Below are 19,185 nucleotides of genomic sequence, written 5' to 3'. Positions count from 1 at the left end.
CTACCCACCCATTCCATTAGTGTTCACATGTAGTTTGAACTGGATCATTTCTGAATGGTAGCTGTACTGTTCGGCAAGAGGTGACACTTCTCTGGTCAAATATCTTCTTGTTTTTAAGCATTCAATTATGTGGTATCATAGAACATTGAGACGTGACGCAGTTACTAGCTATTGAGGCAGTGAGGTTCCACATTGATCATAGTCTGCCAATGACATGGCTTACCTTGACTGTCAAACTCAATGTTGTGGCACTCTGATTCGTTGATACTCCATGGGCAGTAGTACACAGACCCACCCTCTGTGATGTTCAGCTGACTGGTATTGGCCTTGGGTGCGCCAATCACCACACTGACGCTTTAAAGAGAGAGAAGGAAACATTTTGTCATTGAAATGTCGTCAAATGTCATTGCGTCTCTACAATCAGCCTTACCTCAGGAACAAGACATGTAGCTACTGGTCAAAGCAACTGACTAGTTAACCAAAAGGTCGCTAAATTGAGTCCCAGAGCAGACACGGTTAACATTATTGCAACAATCTGGAATTATGTCCCTAAGCAACATAATTCTAGGTATAATCCAGTTCACCAGAGCTAATGACAACATTTCATGTGAGTCTGAGGTATAGCCAAACTGGTCAAAGACCATCAGGACAAAATGTCTGGAAACCAAAGACAGCATGCAATCTTTAAGATGAATGACTAAACCATAAGGCAACCCAAAAGTTCTGCTCTTTTTTTTCTCCACAAATTGGAATTTTGACCAATCATATCAGTAAAAGAAAATCTGATATGAAAATAGTTATATTAATTCATCCATTTACCCTTATGACTAATAATATCTGTGTCTGAGGGTGTAAACGTAGCCTTAGGGCCAGTTGTTTAGCAACAGGGATTTTTTCCCCAGTAGACCGTTTGGCTGAGCCAGCACATCATAGCCATTACCTCACTGCGGCACCATTTATCCCATCACCATCATCCTCACAGGCATAGTGCTGTACAGTGAAGCAGTGTGGCAGACAGAGGAAACGGGAAGAAAGCAATGAGTGTACTGTAGAGCCTGAGGGTTATCCTTCCTCAAACACAGGAACAGCACACCCTTTCCTGTAGCAAGTCAGTCACCAAGCGATATGCGGTGGTTTACGCTACCGCAATATTTAGTGTCATCCCTTAGGGGACAACTCAGTGTTCAGGCCAGATTCCATCGGGAGCCACCCTGAATACAGAAAGCAGCCTTGGTGAAACTAAGCATTCATACTTGTCAGATTGGCATGCTTTTTGTAGAGCCGGACAGAATACTTACTTTGGGTCATAGCCTTCTGAATAAAAATAAGGTTTTGTATAAGAGACCTCCGGTTGAAGCAGAGAGAAGTACACATTAGCCGGGCCATATGGTGTTATAAAGCGATGCGACCAGGTCAGAAAGCTAAGGACACAAGACATAGGAAGGAGGGGGACGACAGAGAGGAACACAATCCCAGTTTTCCAGCCGTGTGTAGACTCGGGAGGGAGCCTCCCAGAAGAGCAGCAAAGGGCTCAGACTGTATAATAATGTCAATCCCAGAGAACCAGAGACAGTTTGTGGTCACAGATTCCCATGATGGAGACAGCTGACGGGTTCTCTAACAAACACGCACGCACGCAGATATAAAGTTTGGCACAAATGTGTTCACATTAACTTGATAGCATTTTCTATGGCTCCGAACATCACTAACAGTCCACATTGCTGTGGGATTCAGCTGGGCCATTTATAATGCAATGCTTATTATGACTCAGATACATTCAGATCCCAAAACTGCAGTCCCGTCTCTTCCATACTGAAACACAGGTTTGGTCGTGCGCTTCTGTGGTCCAAACCCCATTTTAACCAATTTAAAATATTATCATTTGAGGCCATAAAAATAAAAAGCATCAGTACATAATTTTGTTTTCAAATCCTTGTCGAGAGTAAATTCAACTGAAGCTAGTATGCAAAGAATTCAGCTTACTAATTCTACTGGGAATCTGATCTGAATACAGGACATCAGTATTCGGTGAGCATTTGAGAATAAACGCAGGAAACAACAAACCAAGTGGAAAGTGCTTTAATCAGCACTGTTTTTTTTCAATAACGAAACACTACCTTGATAGTGATCTGAAAGTATGCTAAATAAGGAACAATTAACATTTAATGGGCCTTTATCTGGCACGGGATCAGTCTAGCTAGCGTTGGCAATTGATAAAGCTGTAGTAAGCTGAATGCTGGATCTTGGAAGATCTTTGCAAACAGAGCATCAAGTCATCAGAGGAAAAAGACAGTGCAGAAGAGAGGTAATCTGTAGAGCAATGGGACAGAATGGAGGGGAGAGAATGGAGGAGAGGTTCTGCAGATCAAAATGTGTGATTTTGTGTGCGTAATGCATACACCAGTCACTTTTATATCTAGAGACAATACCAATTGACTGTCTTAGGAACATTGAATTGATTGATATACATAGATAATCTCTGGCTTACATCAGGAAAGTGTGAGGACCTCATTAGATGAGGATAAAGGTCACATACAAAGCAGATTCAAGGCAAAACCCAACATCCTGCATTGGTGCAACACGGTGAAATATTTTTGTGGGTCTGTCATTTTGCAATCGTATATATTCATGTTGCAATAAAAACACCAGCAAAAAGTTAAGCAGGGAGACTTTGGGCAATATACTGCTGGGAATGGGGGTGTGGGTGGAAGAAAAACATTAGTGGCTTTTCAGCTTCTCCTTAAGAGAAACCAATCAGGAGGCCACTAATGACCCAAAACCAACCAGAATCTCATGGTTTCGGTGTCAATTAAATTGTGTTAGGCTGCTACAGTCGAGGACATAAAGACTCTTCCGTATGAATGCCTGCTCCTGGTGAGGTTTGTCTCATTTGAGGATATGGCAATGAGGACAGATGTTAATAAAAGCCAGGCCATAATTCCACTGGTTTCAGCCACTATGGGGTTTGAAAATGCTGGACCAACATAGAATGGTGCAAACGGCTGATCTACCTATGATAATGATCTACCGCTGATCTTTTACCAGGATCACCCAACTGAGTTTATGATGAGGTCAGCCATCATTCAACCCCTTCCCACCAAAAAACTGCTTTTCACCCATTCCACATTTAACTGCCTGCCTACCAGCTGCAAAGCTTATGTCATTTCAACACTCTTATAATTGCTTAAAGCCAGCTGTGCAGAAAAAAAAAAAACATGTGGCTCGAACTAATTCGCAAAAAAAAAAAAAACATACCAAGTTGTTGGCCTACAAGCGACAGAAGTCACCATCTGTGGTGGTAAAATGACTGGATAACTGCTTAGAAAGACTGTAGCCTTAAACAAAGCTTGTAGGCACTGGTGAATACTTCCTGGTTGAGCGAACAGCGCAATGAGAAGCAGAACGACTTAAAGACTTGGGGCTCCGAAGGTCTTGTATCAATGACTCTCCTAAACCTGCCGGGCGATGCTGCTACAAGGTGTGGCCTTAAGCAGGATCTGGACTTTACGAAAGTGTGGTGAAAGAAGCATTGGCGTTTAAAAATGAACAATTTGGATACAGTGGTTTCAGAGAAACTCCACATTGTAAACAAATTGGTTATCTTGCGAGTGGGAGTTCTCAAAATGAGAGAGCGTTTGACTGCTTTCCACACCCCAATCAAACTTCAGCCCTATTCACCCTAGCCTTAGCATTGTCTGTGGAGTTGTGGACATCATATACTGTACGCCGAGCCACTCATAAGAGAGTGCCTTGCCAAATACTTATCAGGACAACCATAGCTACAAAGGGAACATATATATATATAAAAAAAATAAAAATTCTTACATAACCGCCCGTCCACTCCAATACACACTAAGCGAGAAATTGTCTTAAAACCTCAGTAGCCACAGGGAGTATCTGTCTGAATAGTGGACCACGTAACTCAGGAAGGTAGTGTGCGACAATCAAGGACTTAACAATAAAATGTTTTCTCACTGACACAAATCTGGCAACAAATCGCATTAATCTAACGTTGTGTAAAAACACCATTCTCAAGTCTAATGACCAACACGGAACCTGTGGAGCTCTGGACCACCTTCACCTCGAATACAGCCACAAGGATCACAGGCTGGCTTTGTCCCAAACACAGCGAGTAAACATTTAGAGCGGTAACAGCCTTGTTCTCCCACTTCCAGGAACCAATTGGCGCATTGGCCGGAAAAATGCCAAAACACAAAAGAGAATGTAAGGCAGTACGGGTAAAGGGTCTTGAGAATCAGGATCACCCTTAAATCCTTAAGTTTACACATTCTTTTTACATTGTGTAATTGTACTGCTAGTGTTAGACAAATGTGGACAGAATATACAAAATCTCCAAAAACAAATGTCCAGGTGTTATAGGGTCACAGCACAGGGAAAGAAACTGTTCAGGGGGCAGGATGTTTTGGCCATGATGACCTGTACTGCCCACCTGCCGGAACAATCCAGATCCGGACTGACTGGAAGATTTATATACTTTACTTCCTTGCTGACGGTTGCAATGTTGTCCTCCCACCTGAGGCTGTGGAAGACGATGGTCCAAGGAATTTGAATGATTCCATCAGAGAGCTAAGCCCTCTCAGGGGGGAGTGGTTAGGGGTGAGCTGAGCCCTCTCAGGGGGGAGTGGTTAGGGGTGAGCTGAGCCCTCTCAGGGGGGAGTGGTTAGGGGTGAGCTGAGCCCTCTCAGGGGGGAGTGGTTAGGGGTGAGCTGAGCCCTCTCAGGGGGGAGTGGTTAGGGGTGAGCTGAGCCCTCTCAGGGGGGAGTGGTTAGGGGTGAGCTGAGCCCTCTCAGGGGGGAGTGGTTAGGGGTGAGCTGAGCCCTCTCAGGGGGGAGTGGTTAGGGGTGAGCTGAGCCCTCTCAGGGGGGAGTGGTTAGGGGTGAGCTGAGCCCTCTCAGGGGGGAGTGGTTAGGGGTGAGCTGAGCCCTCTCAGGGGGGAGTGGTTAGGGGTGAGCTGAGCCCTCTCAGGGGGGAGTGGTTAGGGGTGAGCTGAGCCCTCTCAGGGGGGAGTGGTTAGGGGTGAGCTGAGCCCTCTCAGGGGGGAGTGGTTAGGGGTGAGCTGAGCCCTCTCAGGGGTGATGCCACCATCATATGTTTTCCATAGGTAAGACCCAGTTTAATGTCGGCACCAGGCTCCCAGTCAGACTTCTCCTGGGTACATGGACTCATTGGCAGAGTGGTGCATTGTTGACAGTAGTCTTCGTTCGTCCATGTCAATCAAGTGTAAAATGGGACAATCGCAAACATAGCAAGTACGACTTGGTCACATTTTTACCAGGCTAAATAACGTTCACATTCCCTGTGCCACTCAGTCGGGGAACGCCAGTTGAATGTTTGTCATGTAGTAATGTAACAACTTATTCTGGATGTTTTGGAGCACAAAACATAAATCTCATGACCTTCGGTCTGGTCAGAGCCAGGCCAGCACAAACGGTTCGGTATGATCCCAAACAGTTTTTCCTATCGGGTCATCCATTCAGCACCACAGACACACTGCTGCCCATGACCCCCTCTCTCCACTGGGACAAGGAGAGTGACGCGGACGGTAGCAGGGTCTGCTGGGAAATACAGTCAACAGTCTGAATTCATGTGAATCAAGTAGGAACCTGCACTGGAAACAACTGATGATAATAGAACAGTTGAGGTCAAATGAAGGTTGAACAAAATTACTGACAATCCAATGAATCGCAGTCATAAAGGTGTTCGTCACATACTCCTATCGAGGACCGCACTTCAAAAGCAGTTTCGAGAAAGAATTACTCACACTCCAATACTGATCTGATAACATTCTCCTCAACAGGAACTTAAAATGTCACCACAAAAACATTTCCTCCCAAAGGAGGCCGGCTAACCAACAGCAGTTTGGTGTATTTCTCTGTAATGTGAATTACACAGAAAAATCAGCTCCTGTAAATATATTTGACATTTCAATATTGGTGAATTTGGTCATTTAGACAGACCCTCTTCGCCAGAATATGACTTTCAATCCATTCACCCAGTTGCCTTGATTCAAATGTACAGTTAGACTGTGGTTTGGGATTTATGAAATGTGGAGGGGGAATCCTCCATTCATCTTATATAGGCCATTAAACAGCTATGATCCAACAGAGAATCCTGAACCAACATTCAGATACCCTCACTTTCTTAGTAAAACAGAAATATATCCATGGGTTGGTTTACTTTGCTTGATTTGTTATTATGGACCTAATATAAATAATCTTATTAATGAATCATCCTCTGGTGTTCTTCTGTCGGAGCTTAAAGACGTAGCTCTTTCTACGCTAATGTAGTGGAATGAGAAGCACAGAAGCACGGTAGCCCATTCAGTAAACCCAGTGTGTCATTTCACTGCAGGGTTTTACACGTGGCTAATTAGTCATTTAAAACAACCTTCATTCATCAAAATGGAGCGGAGATTGGTGTCTCTGTAATTTTCTGATGCCAAATTGAAAATCAGCAGCGGCCACGAAACCTCCACACTAATTCACACACCCCCACAGAGCCCAGACACACGGAGGTATGTTTTAACTACAGGCCGTTGACACCCCTCTCTCTACAGCGACTTCCAGGGGGTCCGGTTCTTCACACCTCTAAAGAGAAAGATAGTGGGGATCGGTCACACAGCCATTCCACTGATCATCCCCCATTCACCACAACCTTCTGGTCGTGCATTGTCTACCACGCACCCCCTTGTGCAAACATTACCAGTCAGAGGCAAAACTGTCGACAGCCATTTCAATTTAAGATCTCAATCTGAACTGGAATGAGGGCATTTACTCCATTTTCATTCCAATGTTTGGTCTGGCTAGGGCCATTTTCAACAAAAGGAAGAATGCCATTACCAAATCTGCACAATGCCGACGGTCCCTTTCTGACCATAATAGGGCAAAACAAACCAGGACTTGGCAGTTGGAGATTTCATTAGTGTTTGTCATCGGGGCGACTGTATGGAAGAGACGACAGAGTGTCTGATGTCCTGATGCCAGTCACCAGCAGACCAGCACAGCAGACATGACCGAGGTCCACAGTCCCAATCTGGTTTATACCAAACAGTTTTTTCACTGGTACGCCCATGCGCACACTATAATAAAAGCCCCGCTTACTTAAAATGGCGGTAAAATCTAGACAGGCCTTTAAGGCTTGAGATAGGGTTGTTCCATGGCCCCAGCCACCAGGCTAACCATGTCTCCATTAACCTTTAAAACAACACGCTCATGTTACGGAGCTAGCAGACCAATCATACAGGCCTCACCGGACATCACATGCCTTAAAAAAGTTAATCACAATTTTTTATTTTTTTTAAAGTGAATGAATAAATAAAGAACATGTAGTGACATGGAAAGTTTCTCAGACGTAAAACAGCAAAACCTTTCAGTCGTCACACAAAGCACCCCATTGTCCAACACACAGGACCATGAACAGCAGCTAATCACAGAGAACCTGAGTGAAGAACAGCTTGGCAGCATAAATAGACATGCTCAATTTAAACAACACCCACCCCTCACGCAAACTATGAGGTATAAACAGATTCTCACAAAAGAAAAGGCAACAGTGAAAACAATACCAGAAATGTTTGATCGTAATGTATATAGTTAGAGCAACACAGCGTAGACGCCAAAGAAATATGTTCAGGTTTGGTAGATAAAGTCCATGGCCCAGTGGGTCCACTGTCAATATTGGCTCAGAATATACTTTCTTTTGGAGGGTAACCTCCAGCGAAAGTGACCAACATAAACAAAATTAACACAATCGGGGTATGTCATGGTTTTGTTGTTTTGATCAAGTTCCATTGAGCTGTTTAAGGAACACCACCGCTTCTCAAACGTGTGGCTGGGATGGGCTTGGAAACAACATCAGAGACACCCATGATGACAGACCAGATAAACAGACATAGAAATGCAACAGACAGATTGTCCTCAATTCTTCAAGTCCGACCACCATAGCTGTAATTCACAGAAGATCTGACAAGACTCCTTGAGTATTTCACATAATCCTAGTTCAAACTGTCTCTCAACATAGCCTCCAGCCTCCTCATCCAACAGGCAATTTGGATCCCCAAGGGAGTGCCTGTTTTTACTGAGAAAAGAACGGAGCATGTAAACGGATTTGATAATCTATTAACCGTGGGTCAGTCATCCGAGAAAGACATACTTGCAGAAATCCATGGTCGGACATCTGAACTTTGAACAAAGTCACAGCAGACAATCCCCTGATCCCTGCACCAGAACCAGACAGGGCAGGAGGAATGCGCCTGGCCGCTGAATGAATGGACATGGAGGCAGTCTTAATCTCAGCTGATCTGGTGGAGCCGATGTGGAGGTCCCACCGAGATTCATATAGTGTCACATTGAGGAGGAGATCTGTGCTTACAAGACCCCCGCTGTGCCGTCTCCCTCCCTACACTACTAACACACACACACACACAGACTTCTCCCTGGTTCACACACTCACACAACCATAAATAACGTCTCGCCTGTGTCTAACTGACAACGGCCCTCACACACACAGTCCGTGAACCCTATCCTGAGGCAGTCTACCACGGTGGTCCCATGCACCGGCCTAGTGCCCTCACTGTCCACGGGCTTAAACCGATCCTACCGGGCCAGGGGCGTGGCTGGGGTCCGACACACTCAAGGAGCCATGCCGTCCGTCTCTGTGTGGTACTGTAGGGTGTTAGACAGGAAGGGCGGAGTGAGTGAGAAAAGGTTCCGTTTCACGTTTCCGCAGGAGAGACAAGAGAGAGGTGTGTTTGTGTGTGTGTTTGTGCGTATGAGTGAGTGAGAGCGAGAGACCGAAACGGAAACTTCGAACAGCTTGCCCTTAGAGGGTCTCAGAGCGGTGTTTATCCTAGGGATACAGGCCAGAGATGCGCTGTACATCTCTGCATCAGGCAGAGAAAACCACCTCCCCCGTCTTGGCTAGAGACTGACCTCACCACTGGATTCCACCTACTCCCCCGCGTTGCCTCAACACGGGCGATAATCTGATAACCGGGAAGACAATGAGTGATACCTGGTAATGTCCTCGTTGTCTGTTTGATGTTGGTTAATGTTGTGGACGTGTGAACCGGTCCCAAAGGAATGAGAAATCTGGAAGAAGAATAACCCGACCGGAAACGTACCATGTGCCCCAACAACAAAATAATGTCAACATACATGATATTATCCTTTCATTCAAGCGGGTTAAACTCATTACCAAGCATCTGCATTTCAAGGCACTAAAATGTAACCTGTTTCTATTTGAGATGCACGACATTGTGCAAGTTCCACATCACCCTGAGAATGAATGTTTTTTACGTGAATTCTAAGCCAATATGGTCTTTGAAAGATGGAGGAGAGGTTATTCATGGATACTTTTGTAAAACCAACAGAGTTTCCACTTTTTATCTGTGTATTAATCCTCAGAGTAGGCAACATGAACAAAACACTCCAGATCCAGCTAAAAAGGACTACATGCACTCCAGATATATAAAAAAAACAACAACAACACAATAATGTTCATCTCTAGGTCAAATAAGCAGGCACCGCACTCAACTGGTGGATCTCATCTCAAGTCCTACATGGTTCTCGGGTGTATGAGTTAAACGTGTCACTCCTCATATAGCCATGATGTCATCGCTGTTAAAAGTTCAGATGAAGTCACCAACGGGAGAGATGACTGGGGCTGTTGCTATGACTTCATGCATGACATAGACAGGTCTGGGGCAGACAGAGGGTATTAAATACCCCTGGAATGATCTAAGACCAGGAGAGGGGTGCTTGCTGGGAGGAGGTGCAGGGCCTTTAACACTCTCCTCTGACTCAGTGTCTGATAGCATCACATACTAAATGATACAGGTTTGCTAGAGCTACAGCCTCTGGTTTCCAGAAGAATATGCAGCAGCCAGCAGCCCCTTGAAGGAGTGAGTGGGGGGACCCCGCCCTGTCTGTCTGAACGGTAGTGAAGGAAACCAGGAAAGAGAAACAGAGTGGCTGGCAGCCCACTGGAAACAAAGCCCCACTCCTAAACCCCTGGCTGGAGAGACACTGCCGGGCAGACGACACGAACACAGCCAGCCAGGACGTCTGACCTCCTGGTAAAGGCAAGGTTCTCTTTGGTAATTACAATTACAGGGTAGTCACTGAAACTGCATACAGAAGAGGGGCAGTGGCAATCCATGATTAGGGTTGGTCCTTCTATCTTGTTCTGACACTCAGAGCCCCAGGTGCCCTCCGTTATCAACTATATCTTCAGACAATCAGTCCAGACTATCTACAATGGCCAGATATTAGCTGAGCTGGTCCAGTGGTCTCCAAGTAGCCCATAATAAATGTGCTCTAAGCCTTTTTTAATGAGTGGTCACCACCAGCCCTATAGACAGGGCTGACCTGATGGAGCCACTGCATGCCAGGACACTGAGATAGGCGTTATGGTCCCACACAGAGGTCACATTCCCATGATGCCAAACGAAATTGCATGAAAATTGCACAGAAAGATTTCATGCTGACCAATAAGTCTGTTATCCAGGAAGAGGTGGATGGTGATCACATCAAAAGAACAGAGTTTATATAAAGCTGCTTCTAATTGGCTCTAAATGCCAAGCAGAGAGCGGATGAGAGATTCTGGGTCAGAATGGAATCCAATTTTGGGAAAATTACATTACAGTTTGAAGACAATTATTTTAAAAAGGGTTTCCAAATATGGCACAAATGCCATTTTTACTGAGTTTGATCATTACTTGAATTCTCTTTGATCGTGTATTTTTAAATAGTAAATAACATTTTACTGTTAGTCCTGTACAATGTCATGGAAAAAAGAGACAGTCATTCAAACTAAAGGTTTGCAGGCTCAACCTTTGAGAACCCGAGTTATTTTGCTTAATAAAGTAATAATTGAACCCATAATATTCTGCATCTAAGTGTAATTTGGATTAGAATGTAAAACTTGTCAATGTCTGCTGCCTGTTAACACCCAATTTCTTCAGATTTACCTGAGAATACACACGTGCCCACTCCTACACACATTTTGTTTATTGTTTCAAAGGGACAGACATAGGTAAAGTCATACAAAATACAGTGACTTTTTTAATAAACAAATGTTTATTAAAAAAGCCTAGCGGTTTTCCATTTAAATTGACGCGTGCGCTTTGATGATTAGTGCGTAAAACACGTCTCTCAATTAATTAGCCATGATGATAACAGTAAGAATTTAGAAATCTTTTTTTTTTACATGTTCTGTACACCCACTGACAGAAAGGAAATAAAATGTTGCCTAAACTCACCTAGAAGAATTTGTCAAGTAAAATTCCACGGAATATCCGAAGTAGCTCCCATTAGGTCCGCTGTAGACAGCAGGGTTTTCCACGTCCAAGTTAAATGCAGCACACATCGGGATCAGAATTATTAGACAAACCCCTGTGCTGAGTAATGGGTAGTTCACTTTTCCCGGCGCTCTCGAACGGTTTCTTTCGGAACACATATTTCTAAATGAATCCATTAAGATTCTGTTTGTTTTAATGACCACCTTAGTTGTTGTTTTTTTGGATCCCTTAACCTTGTGTGGTGGTTGTTGTATCTCTCTGAACTGCATGCCTAGAAAGTCAAACACGTTGTATCTTTCGTAAATGCTCAGTCAGCTTCTTCCCTCCGCGTCCGCACCGTTAGCTCTCCCTATGATCTCTCCTCTCTCCTAATTAAGGGGATACTGAAAGGAGGGAGTTCGTCGACTCGTGAAAAACTTTGAGAGGTGGAGCTCTTGATTCATGAGACAGACAGCGGAGCAAGCTCTATCTTCAGGGGTCTACACAGGGACCTATCTAAATTAATCTCCAAGATTCGTTTTTCCTCTCTGGCGCTCTAACTTTATTTGTGTGCAGTCGTTAACAATGGGGGTTTCAGTGTTCATGCCTGATAAAGACATGTTAATTCTGAATATAAACGTATTCTACCTTTGTCATACTGAGCAGCAGAGATATCAGTGATTAACAGGGTGAACAATCGACACAAAGCCTCCAAACGTCTTTATCATCCAACAATTATCTTATATCACTCTGAATTGAATTATTTCTGAAAGGCCTGTGCCTTGGAATTCAGGGTCAATTGTGTTTATTTGTTAAGACCCTTTTATGAATTACACTTGCAATGTATTATTGTGGCAAACAGGAATGTATATTTTTTCATTATTTCTTCATGATGGTTTTGGTAAAACAAAATCAGAAATTTGTTCAACCTCTTAACATGTCAGACTATAAAAAATGATGGGCCACAAATGCCTTTCCTGTTAGTTAAATGATGTCATATGATGTGAATCAGCTCTGTCCTTCATCTCGCCCAGCGGAGGGTTTTTCTCCAGGGGTGTGGGAACTAACTGAGAACATTTCCTATTTCTGTTTCTGAGTAACAGTGGAGACCCATACAGTTTGAAAGTGGTTACACTGTCAGAAGTCAACTAGGTCAATTGGATTAGATGTTTAATAAAGCCAACTCGCCCACCTGGAATCACTGACAGTTGATTTAGCTGACCTACGTGGTCTACCCAGGGGGGGCCCGTGGGGCCACATTAGCTAGGTGACCCCAAACACTGTCCTCTCACTCATAATTAAAGGCTACTCACACTGCCAGTAGAAACGCTTTCAATGGCTGGCTTCATATTAAACCATGACACGGTTCAACATAGAACCTCCCAGTGCTCTGGTGTCTGTGCCCAGGGGAAAGTCTCCCGTCTCAGAGCTGGTGGGGGAAATGTAGGTAATTCACAGCTGTCGGGGGCAACGTACCGGTTCACGGGCCTAATCCTAAAGCCAGGGCTCCCCTTCCCTCTTTCACACTCCCTTTATAGACGCACGTGATGGACTTCACATGAATTAAAATAAACCCCTCTGTTTATGACAAGTGTTTACTGTCTCTACCCAGATCTTATCATGTTCGACAATTACACTTTATTTCTGATCTCAATAGCGCCTCATTTCCACTGGCCCAGTGAGTCATAGGCTATTTACGACCTCAGCTTGCTTGTAGTAGACGTTCCGTGGCCTTAATCGTGATTGTTGTGACAGGCAGACAGGCATGCACAGAACCCTGTCATATCTGCTTTACAAATGAGGGTCAAACGTTTGAGGCCAGAAAGACCACTGAATGCTTGATATTAGATATTAGAGCTGTGTGCTCAGTTATTATCAAGGCTAGTTGTTCTACCAAGTACCCTGTCACGTCACAATATAACCCAAAACATGGTAAGGATCATGATCCATTTTGTAATTTCATCCAGTAGTTTTGAAAACATTTCTGACAAAACCAAATGAGTCACCAAAAATGTGCCCTGTAAGATAAATGCTTGCCCCAAAAAATGTATTCCAAATTCCATTACGAGCAATATGTTCAGATCATGTAGGTGCTTGAAATCAAAGATTGAATCTTTGAAGTGCTCTGTGTAGTTCCCCTGTAATTACCCTGAACAGATTTAGATATAGGCACATGAATGAGCACAATGATCATTATCTTGTAAATACATGTACTACCACAAAAGCTTTCATAATAGGAATGGAATCTAACTTTGGTACTGTACAGCTGCATATTAGCTAAAACAACAGGAAAAGATTAGGTAATGCCATTGGATTTAGATCAATGTTTTCTGTCTTGCGAGGTCCTTTCCACGAGTTCTGTCATTTCACTGAGGGTCATGTTAAATATGCTAGAACTTTCAGCGGCCATTAAAGGGAAGAGGAATGACAATTTACCTTATACCCAGTCAGTGCATCTACGTGGAGACATCAAAGGAAAAAACACCCCGTTTTTTTCTGTTCAGTTGTCACTCGAGTGTAAGCAAAATGCTTGGAATTCTTCCATCATCAAATATCTGTCCGTCCCAAAAAAGGGTTTCCAGATATATCTCTTCTGAGGAAACGCCACTGGATTGTCATGGCAACCGATTAGGAGTGCTGCTAAGCACTTACAGTACTCATCACAGTGATACAAACAGCTGGGCCACTTATAAATACAGACCACACACAAATAAACAGACAATTGCATAGTTGCCATGGTTCCGTGAGGGAGCGTAGACAGAGTTGTTGCACATTTTGTAAATATTTCATTGAAGTTTTTTCGCCCCTTCTTTTTAATTTCTGTTTAGTTTCAACAGTAAAATGTGAATTGATTACACTGAAGCCTGAATTACATGTTTACATTTTCGGCCCGTAATTCATGACAAATCAGCCATGGGAAGGTTGCTAGCTAGCAAACCTACTGAGTTAGTTAGTGCATTTTCATTTTAATACACTGCTGTTTCTTTGGTGTTTCCATAGTTTTCTCACCCTATGAGGAGGACAGTACTGATTACTCTACATGGTGGAGTGACGATCTCATCAGGAGGCTTGAGAAGCCTGTCTTCATAATCCAGAGTGAGTGAAGAGCTCTGAAACAAACTTCATCTCATTCTACATCACCAGAGAATCAACAGCTTCAGAGATTCCTAGTCAGAAAGTGGGGATCGCAAGGCCCCAGTGAGACACCTTAAATGGAGAGGGAACTACATTGCCTGCCTGGAAGGACCTGATCATCTCCCTTGTTGACCATATACATCAACCCTCTGCTCAAGCCACATGGTTCCCTCTTGACTGTCATTCCATCTGCAGGAAATATGGAAAAACCTCGGGAAATGGTAGTCCAGTCACACTCAGTCATTAGCCATTTAATTTAATGATTTTATTTTGCTTTTTAAAGCACTTTGAGAGTCTTTCTGTAATGAGAAGCACTATAGAAGTTGAACAAATTATGGTTATTATTAAATACACTGCTTACAGGCGACCCGATATGTGTATTTCGGTACATTGGCCCAAACTATTAATAGCAACACCACAAGGCCAGTCAACTTGAACCGTGACAGAAAAAGGCATAAGCAGCGTATGCGGACTCCAGACCTATATATACATATATATTTAAGCGATAAGTCAAAAGGGGGTGTGGCATATGGCCAATATACCACAGTTAAGAACTGGTCTTAGGGACAACGCTTCGCGAAGGTCTACGGTCTCTTAAAATCCATGAGGTTTGAATCCAGGCTGCTGATTGGCTGATAGCCATGGTATGTGAGACCGTATATCCCATGTAAGACATCACATCACGTTTTACTGCTCTTATTGCGTCGGTAACCAGTTTATAAGAGCATTAAGACATCTTGGGGGTTTGTGATATACTGCCAATATACCACGGCTAAGCTCTGTGTCCAGTCACGTCACGTCACTAAGAAGAGCTCTTAGCTGTGCTTTATTGTCCGTATACACGCTTTATAAAACCAATCAGGCATATTGGGGCATGTCATACATTGCCAATATACCATGGCGAAGCGCTTTATCCAGGCACTCAGACAAACGTACAAAACAAAAGGAAAAGCATATAACACCAGGCACTGGAGCAATTATGAAATGTGTTTGGGCATCTGCATATTTTATCGTTTTATCAAAATCCGAAAATGGAGGGTGCATTGAAATGTTTTGGTTTGAGGTATGAAAATTGTAAAATATTTGGTCCTATAAATACAATACATTTTATACCAAAAGCTATTGAATAATTGACACTCTTTTCTTCCAAATGCCAGAACAAATTCAGAGAGGAGTACTGATACATCAACCAACCGCATGTGCATCTGATATTTATACAGCTACATATCACTGAGATCCTGCCTTGACCAGCACCCCTCCCTCCCTGGCCTCATTTCTCTTTGCAAGACAAAGTTGTCTGCCAGACATGGAAACAGTGGGTGTTGGGGAGGAGTGCTCCAATAAGGCCCCCCCCCTTCCCCCCAGGTCCCTTTTAAGTTTCAATGCAAACGTCCCTTTACCGCCCAGCTACAGACAGTCAACAAAGAACACCAGGCTACATGGGACATAATGATTATGTGTCATTGCTGTTGGCTAGCCTCTTCATTTCACATCTTCTTTTGTGATTTGTTCAATCCGGGGGAACGTCTTGTCCATTTTATTTAGAGGTTGTTGGTAGCCAAGCGGTTTTAGCATTTGACCAGTTAGCAAAGGTTTGCCAGGTTGAATTCCTGTGCTGTTCAAGTGAAAAATGTGTTCTGTACCTGAGCAACGTAGTTAACCTTATTTGCTCCTGAGAATATGCATTCATTCAATTTATCTGGTAAAATTAAGGGTAAAAAAATGCACACAACCAATTCAGCTCCCCGTCTGTCACCCAAGCAGTGATACACATCCAACAGGCAGAAAATTCCTCCAATGTAAAGGTCTGCGTGCACTTCCTGTTTCTTCAACATCTACACACAAACACATGCATGCACATCACATACACACACATATACACTACACACTCACATATTTTTAGGAATCTCTACCCTTATGAGGACATCAACAGGTTCTTCCCTTTTTTAACCCAATATACTTAATATTACTCGCTAGCCCCCAAACCTCATCCTAACCCCAATTTTTACTTTTACCCTAAACTCAACCCCTAAGCCAGAAATTTCCCTTTTCCTCATAAGGAAAAGTGAAAGGCCACCACAAGGTCAAATGTTACTTGTGTGCCATCATTGAGGGGATTTTCATGACCTCATCTGGTTACTAAAATATGAATCACACAAACAATTGAAGTCTTTGTCTTTCTTCTATTTAGAGAAGTGGAAGGGTGAGGAGGTTTTTCTCACCGTCGTAATGTTCGCACCCAACATCACAGTGTTAGGCCTGATCAGTGAGAATGACGAGTCAGCCTACAGGGAGGTCAAGCGCCTGGTGGCATTGTGCGCTGACAGCAACCTGGACCTCAATACGAGGAAAACCAAGGAGCTCATTGTGGATAACAGGAAGTATAATGGCTGCAGACACGCCCCAGTTCTCTTCGATGGTACTGAGGTGGATCATGTGTCCAGCTTCAAATTCCTGGGTGTCCACAACTCCGAGGACCTCAACCCTGGTCAAAAAGGTGCAGCAGAACCCGTTCCCGCACCAGCAGGCTCAGGAACAGTTTCTTCCCATCCACTATAACCCTGTTAAACTCTGTGACCCATCACCAACCATACCCTACCCCCGTCTCTCAGGGACCTTGTTGCACTACTCCCTTTGTACTACTCTGACACTGCTTTGCAAACTCTGATAATGAAAGGTAGCCTGTGCATTCCGGTTGCACAGGCCACCTTACTCCTTCAATTTTCCTCAATTGCACATTTAGAATGCCATTTAGAATTGCCATTTGTACACGCACAACTATTTATCCCACTTGTAACATACACTACACTTAATACTTGTATATTTCTGCCCTCTTCTATTTGCACTTCTGGTTAGATGTTAACTGCATTTCATTGTACTATACTCATACTTGCTCAATGACAAGCTGAATCTAAAATCCAATTACTCTACGCCAGTCTAATATTTACAACTGGCTGACAGATTCGTCATGAAGGGTTGGTTGGACTTGGTTGGATAGACAGGATTATCAGAAATGATGGTCTATTGTTGCACACAACGATTCCTAGTAGCATTGCCTTAAGACCAGGGAACATCTGAGCAGTTGCCTTTGTCTTATTTCCCCTCACCTTACTCTTCCTCCAGAAAACGTCTTGAATACATTTTCTACCATCATCTCCACATCCAATTTTTTACTGAGCATGTGACAACTGTGGCAGCAGATGTGAAGGAGAAAGAAACGATCCAACAGTGTCCATGCATAATTTGTTAAAACAGCCACAAAGTGTCTGAAAATGGGCAGTATGTCGAAATGGGTTTAGCGTCAACGCTTACCAGCCTCAGTTTCAGAAGCGGTAAAGGAGCAGCACTTGTAATGACTGAGACCATTGCCCCTCCATGGCCCTGTCTGCCATCGGCCAGATCACTGACGCTACATGAAGCAGATAAGTGTCCTGTGGTGCTGCTGCCTTTTATAGTCCCAGTCCATGCTTACATATTTTATCTCCATAAGGGCACTTCATGCAGTGTTGAGTCTTTGCTTCCTCACTTTACCTATGCTTGCTGGAAAAACAAAAAAACACTTTTTAAAGGCTCGCTCTGAAGTCATGACTTATCATTAAATGAGCGAGATTAGGGGAACAGCATGCATGTTGACAGATACCATGTGGAGACCTGTGAGATGGAAGGACTAGCCAGAGGAACGGTTAGGAACATACTGCATACCAAACATTTATTTGGATAGTCAAGATTACCATCTGTAGAAGCTCTACAGATATTAACAAACAAATCACAAAACAAATACATGCTTGTTCAGGGTAGGTTTAGGTTTAGAATAATTGTTAGGGTAAGAGTAGGGGAAATGGTTAGGGTTAGGCATATGACAAGGTTTAAGGTTAGGGTTAGTAGATAGTTTACTGAGACTAGTTCTAAATCTGTAGATGGTCTGTTTAGCATCTACAGATTGTGTTACACCAATAATCATATTTTTAAACAACTTAGTATATTCAATTCAGAGTGAAGCGAATGTTTACACTGTGAGAGAAAGAATTTAACACTGGATTTATCTCAATTTGCGAAGCAATTTTACAGCAAGACGTACCGCACAGGATTGTGGCGGTCACTTGTGGGAGAATTGAGCGATATGCTTGCACACTGTGCAGAAACCTGATAAAGTTCCGACACACTTGTCTTCACAGTTGCAAAACCATGATAAATGTAAATCAGATGGTTTTTGGTTTTCTGGTGAAAAGCCTTTTTTTGCATGTAAAATACACAGGAATGTGTTTAGAGCGTTTGAATTGCTAATAAAGAAAACACAATGAAGCAACAGTCTGACCAATCAACCACCATTGTCCTCTTTTATAGTCAACCTCTGTTCAGAGTATACTGTTTTAATTGCATGGACTATTTGTCTCTCAGAGGGGTGTGTTTGGGCCCCCTCCTGTGTTTTTTTATTGGGGCGTCGTGCTGTGGGACCAGCGTTCAGTGGGGACCAGGGCTGTTGGGCTCTGGGACCAGCGTTCAGTGGGGATGTGGGCCCTCGGGCTCTGGGACCAGCGTTCAGTAGGGACCAGGGCCGTTGGGCTCTGGGACCAGCATTCAGTGGGGATGGGGGCCCTCGGGCTCTGGGACCAGCGTTCAGTGGTGATGGGGGCCGTTGGGCTCTGGGACCAGCGTTCAGTGGGGATGGGGGCCGTCGTAAGGCCCTGCAGTGAAGGAATGTGGCTATAAAGTTGTGGACATGGAGGAACAGGGAACCAGCAACACAGGGAATC

The 19,185-nt window shown here is 43.8% G+C and overlaps 1 protein-coding gene across 1 annotated transcript in view; it reads right to left on the bottom strand.

Annotated features, from left to right (window-relative positions):
- Window positions 1-11,702, bottom strand: part of itga5 (integrin, alpha 5 (fibronectin receptor, alpha polypeptide)) — a 38,298-nt gene extending 26,596 nt beyond the window's left edge. Inside the window, exons 1-2 of the mRNA XM_010890544.3 lie at window positions 11,279-11,702; window positions 224-354 (exon numbers count right to left, since the gene is read on the bottom strand). Coding sequence (XP_010888846.2) covers window positions 224-354; window positions 11,279-11,586 — 439 coding nt within the window. The 5' untranslated portion in view covers window positions 11,587-11,702. The remainder of the gene's footprint in view (window positions 1-223; window positions 355-11,278) is intronic.
- Between the last annotated feature and the right edge of the window lie 7,483 nt (window positions 11,703-19,185).

This window comes from Esox lucius, chromosome 12, assembly GCF_011004845.1.
Source record: "Esox lucius isolate fEsoLuc1 chromosome 12, fEsoLuc1.pri, whole genome shotgun sequence".
Classification (NCBI taxonomy): Eukaryota; Metazoa; Chordata; class Actinopteri; order Esociformes; family Esocidae; genus Esox; species Esox lucius.
Note: the sequence above shows the minus strand (reverse complement) of the source record. Positions and strands in the feature narration are given on the sequence as shown.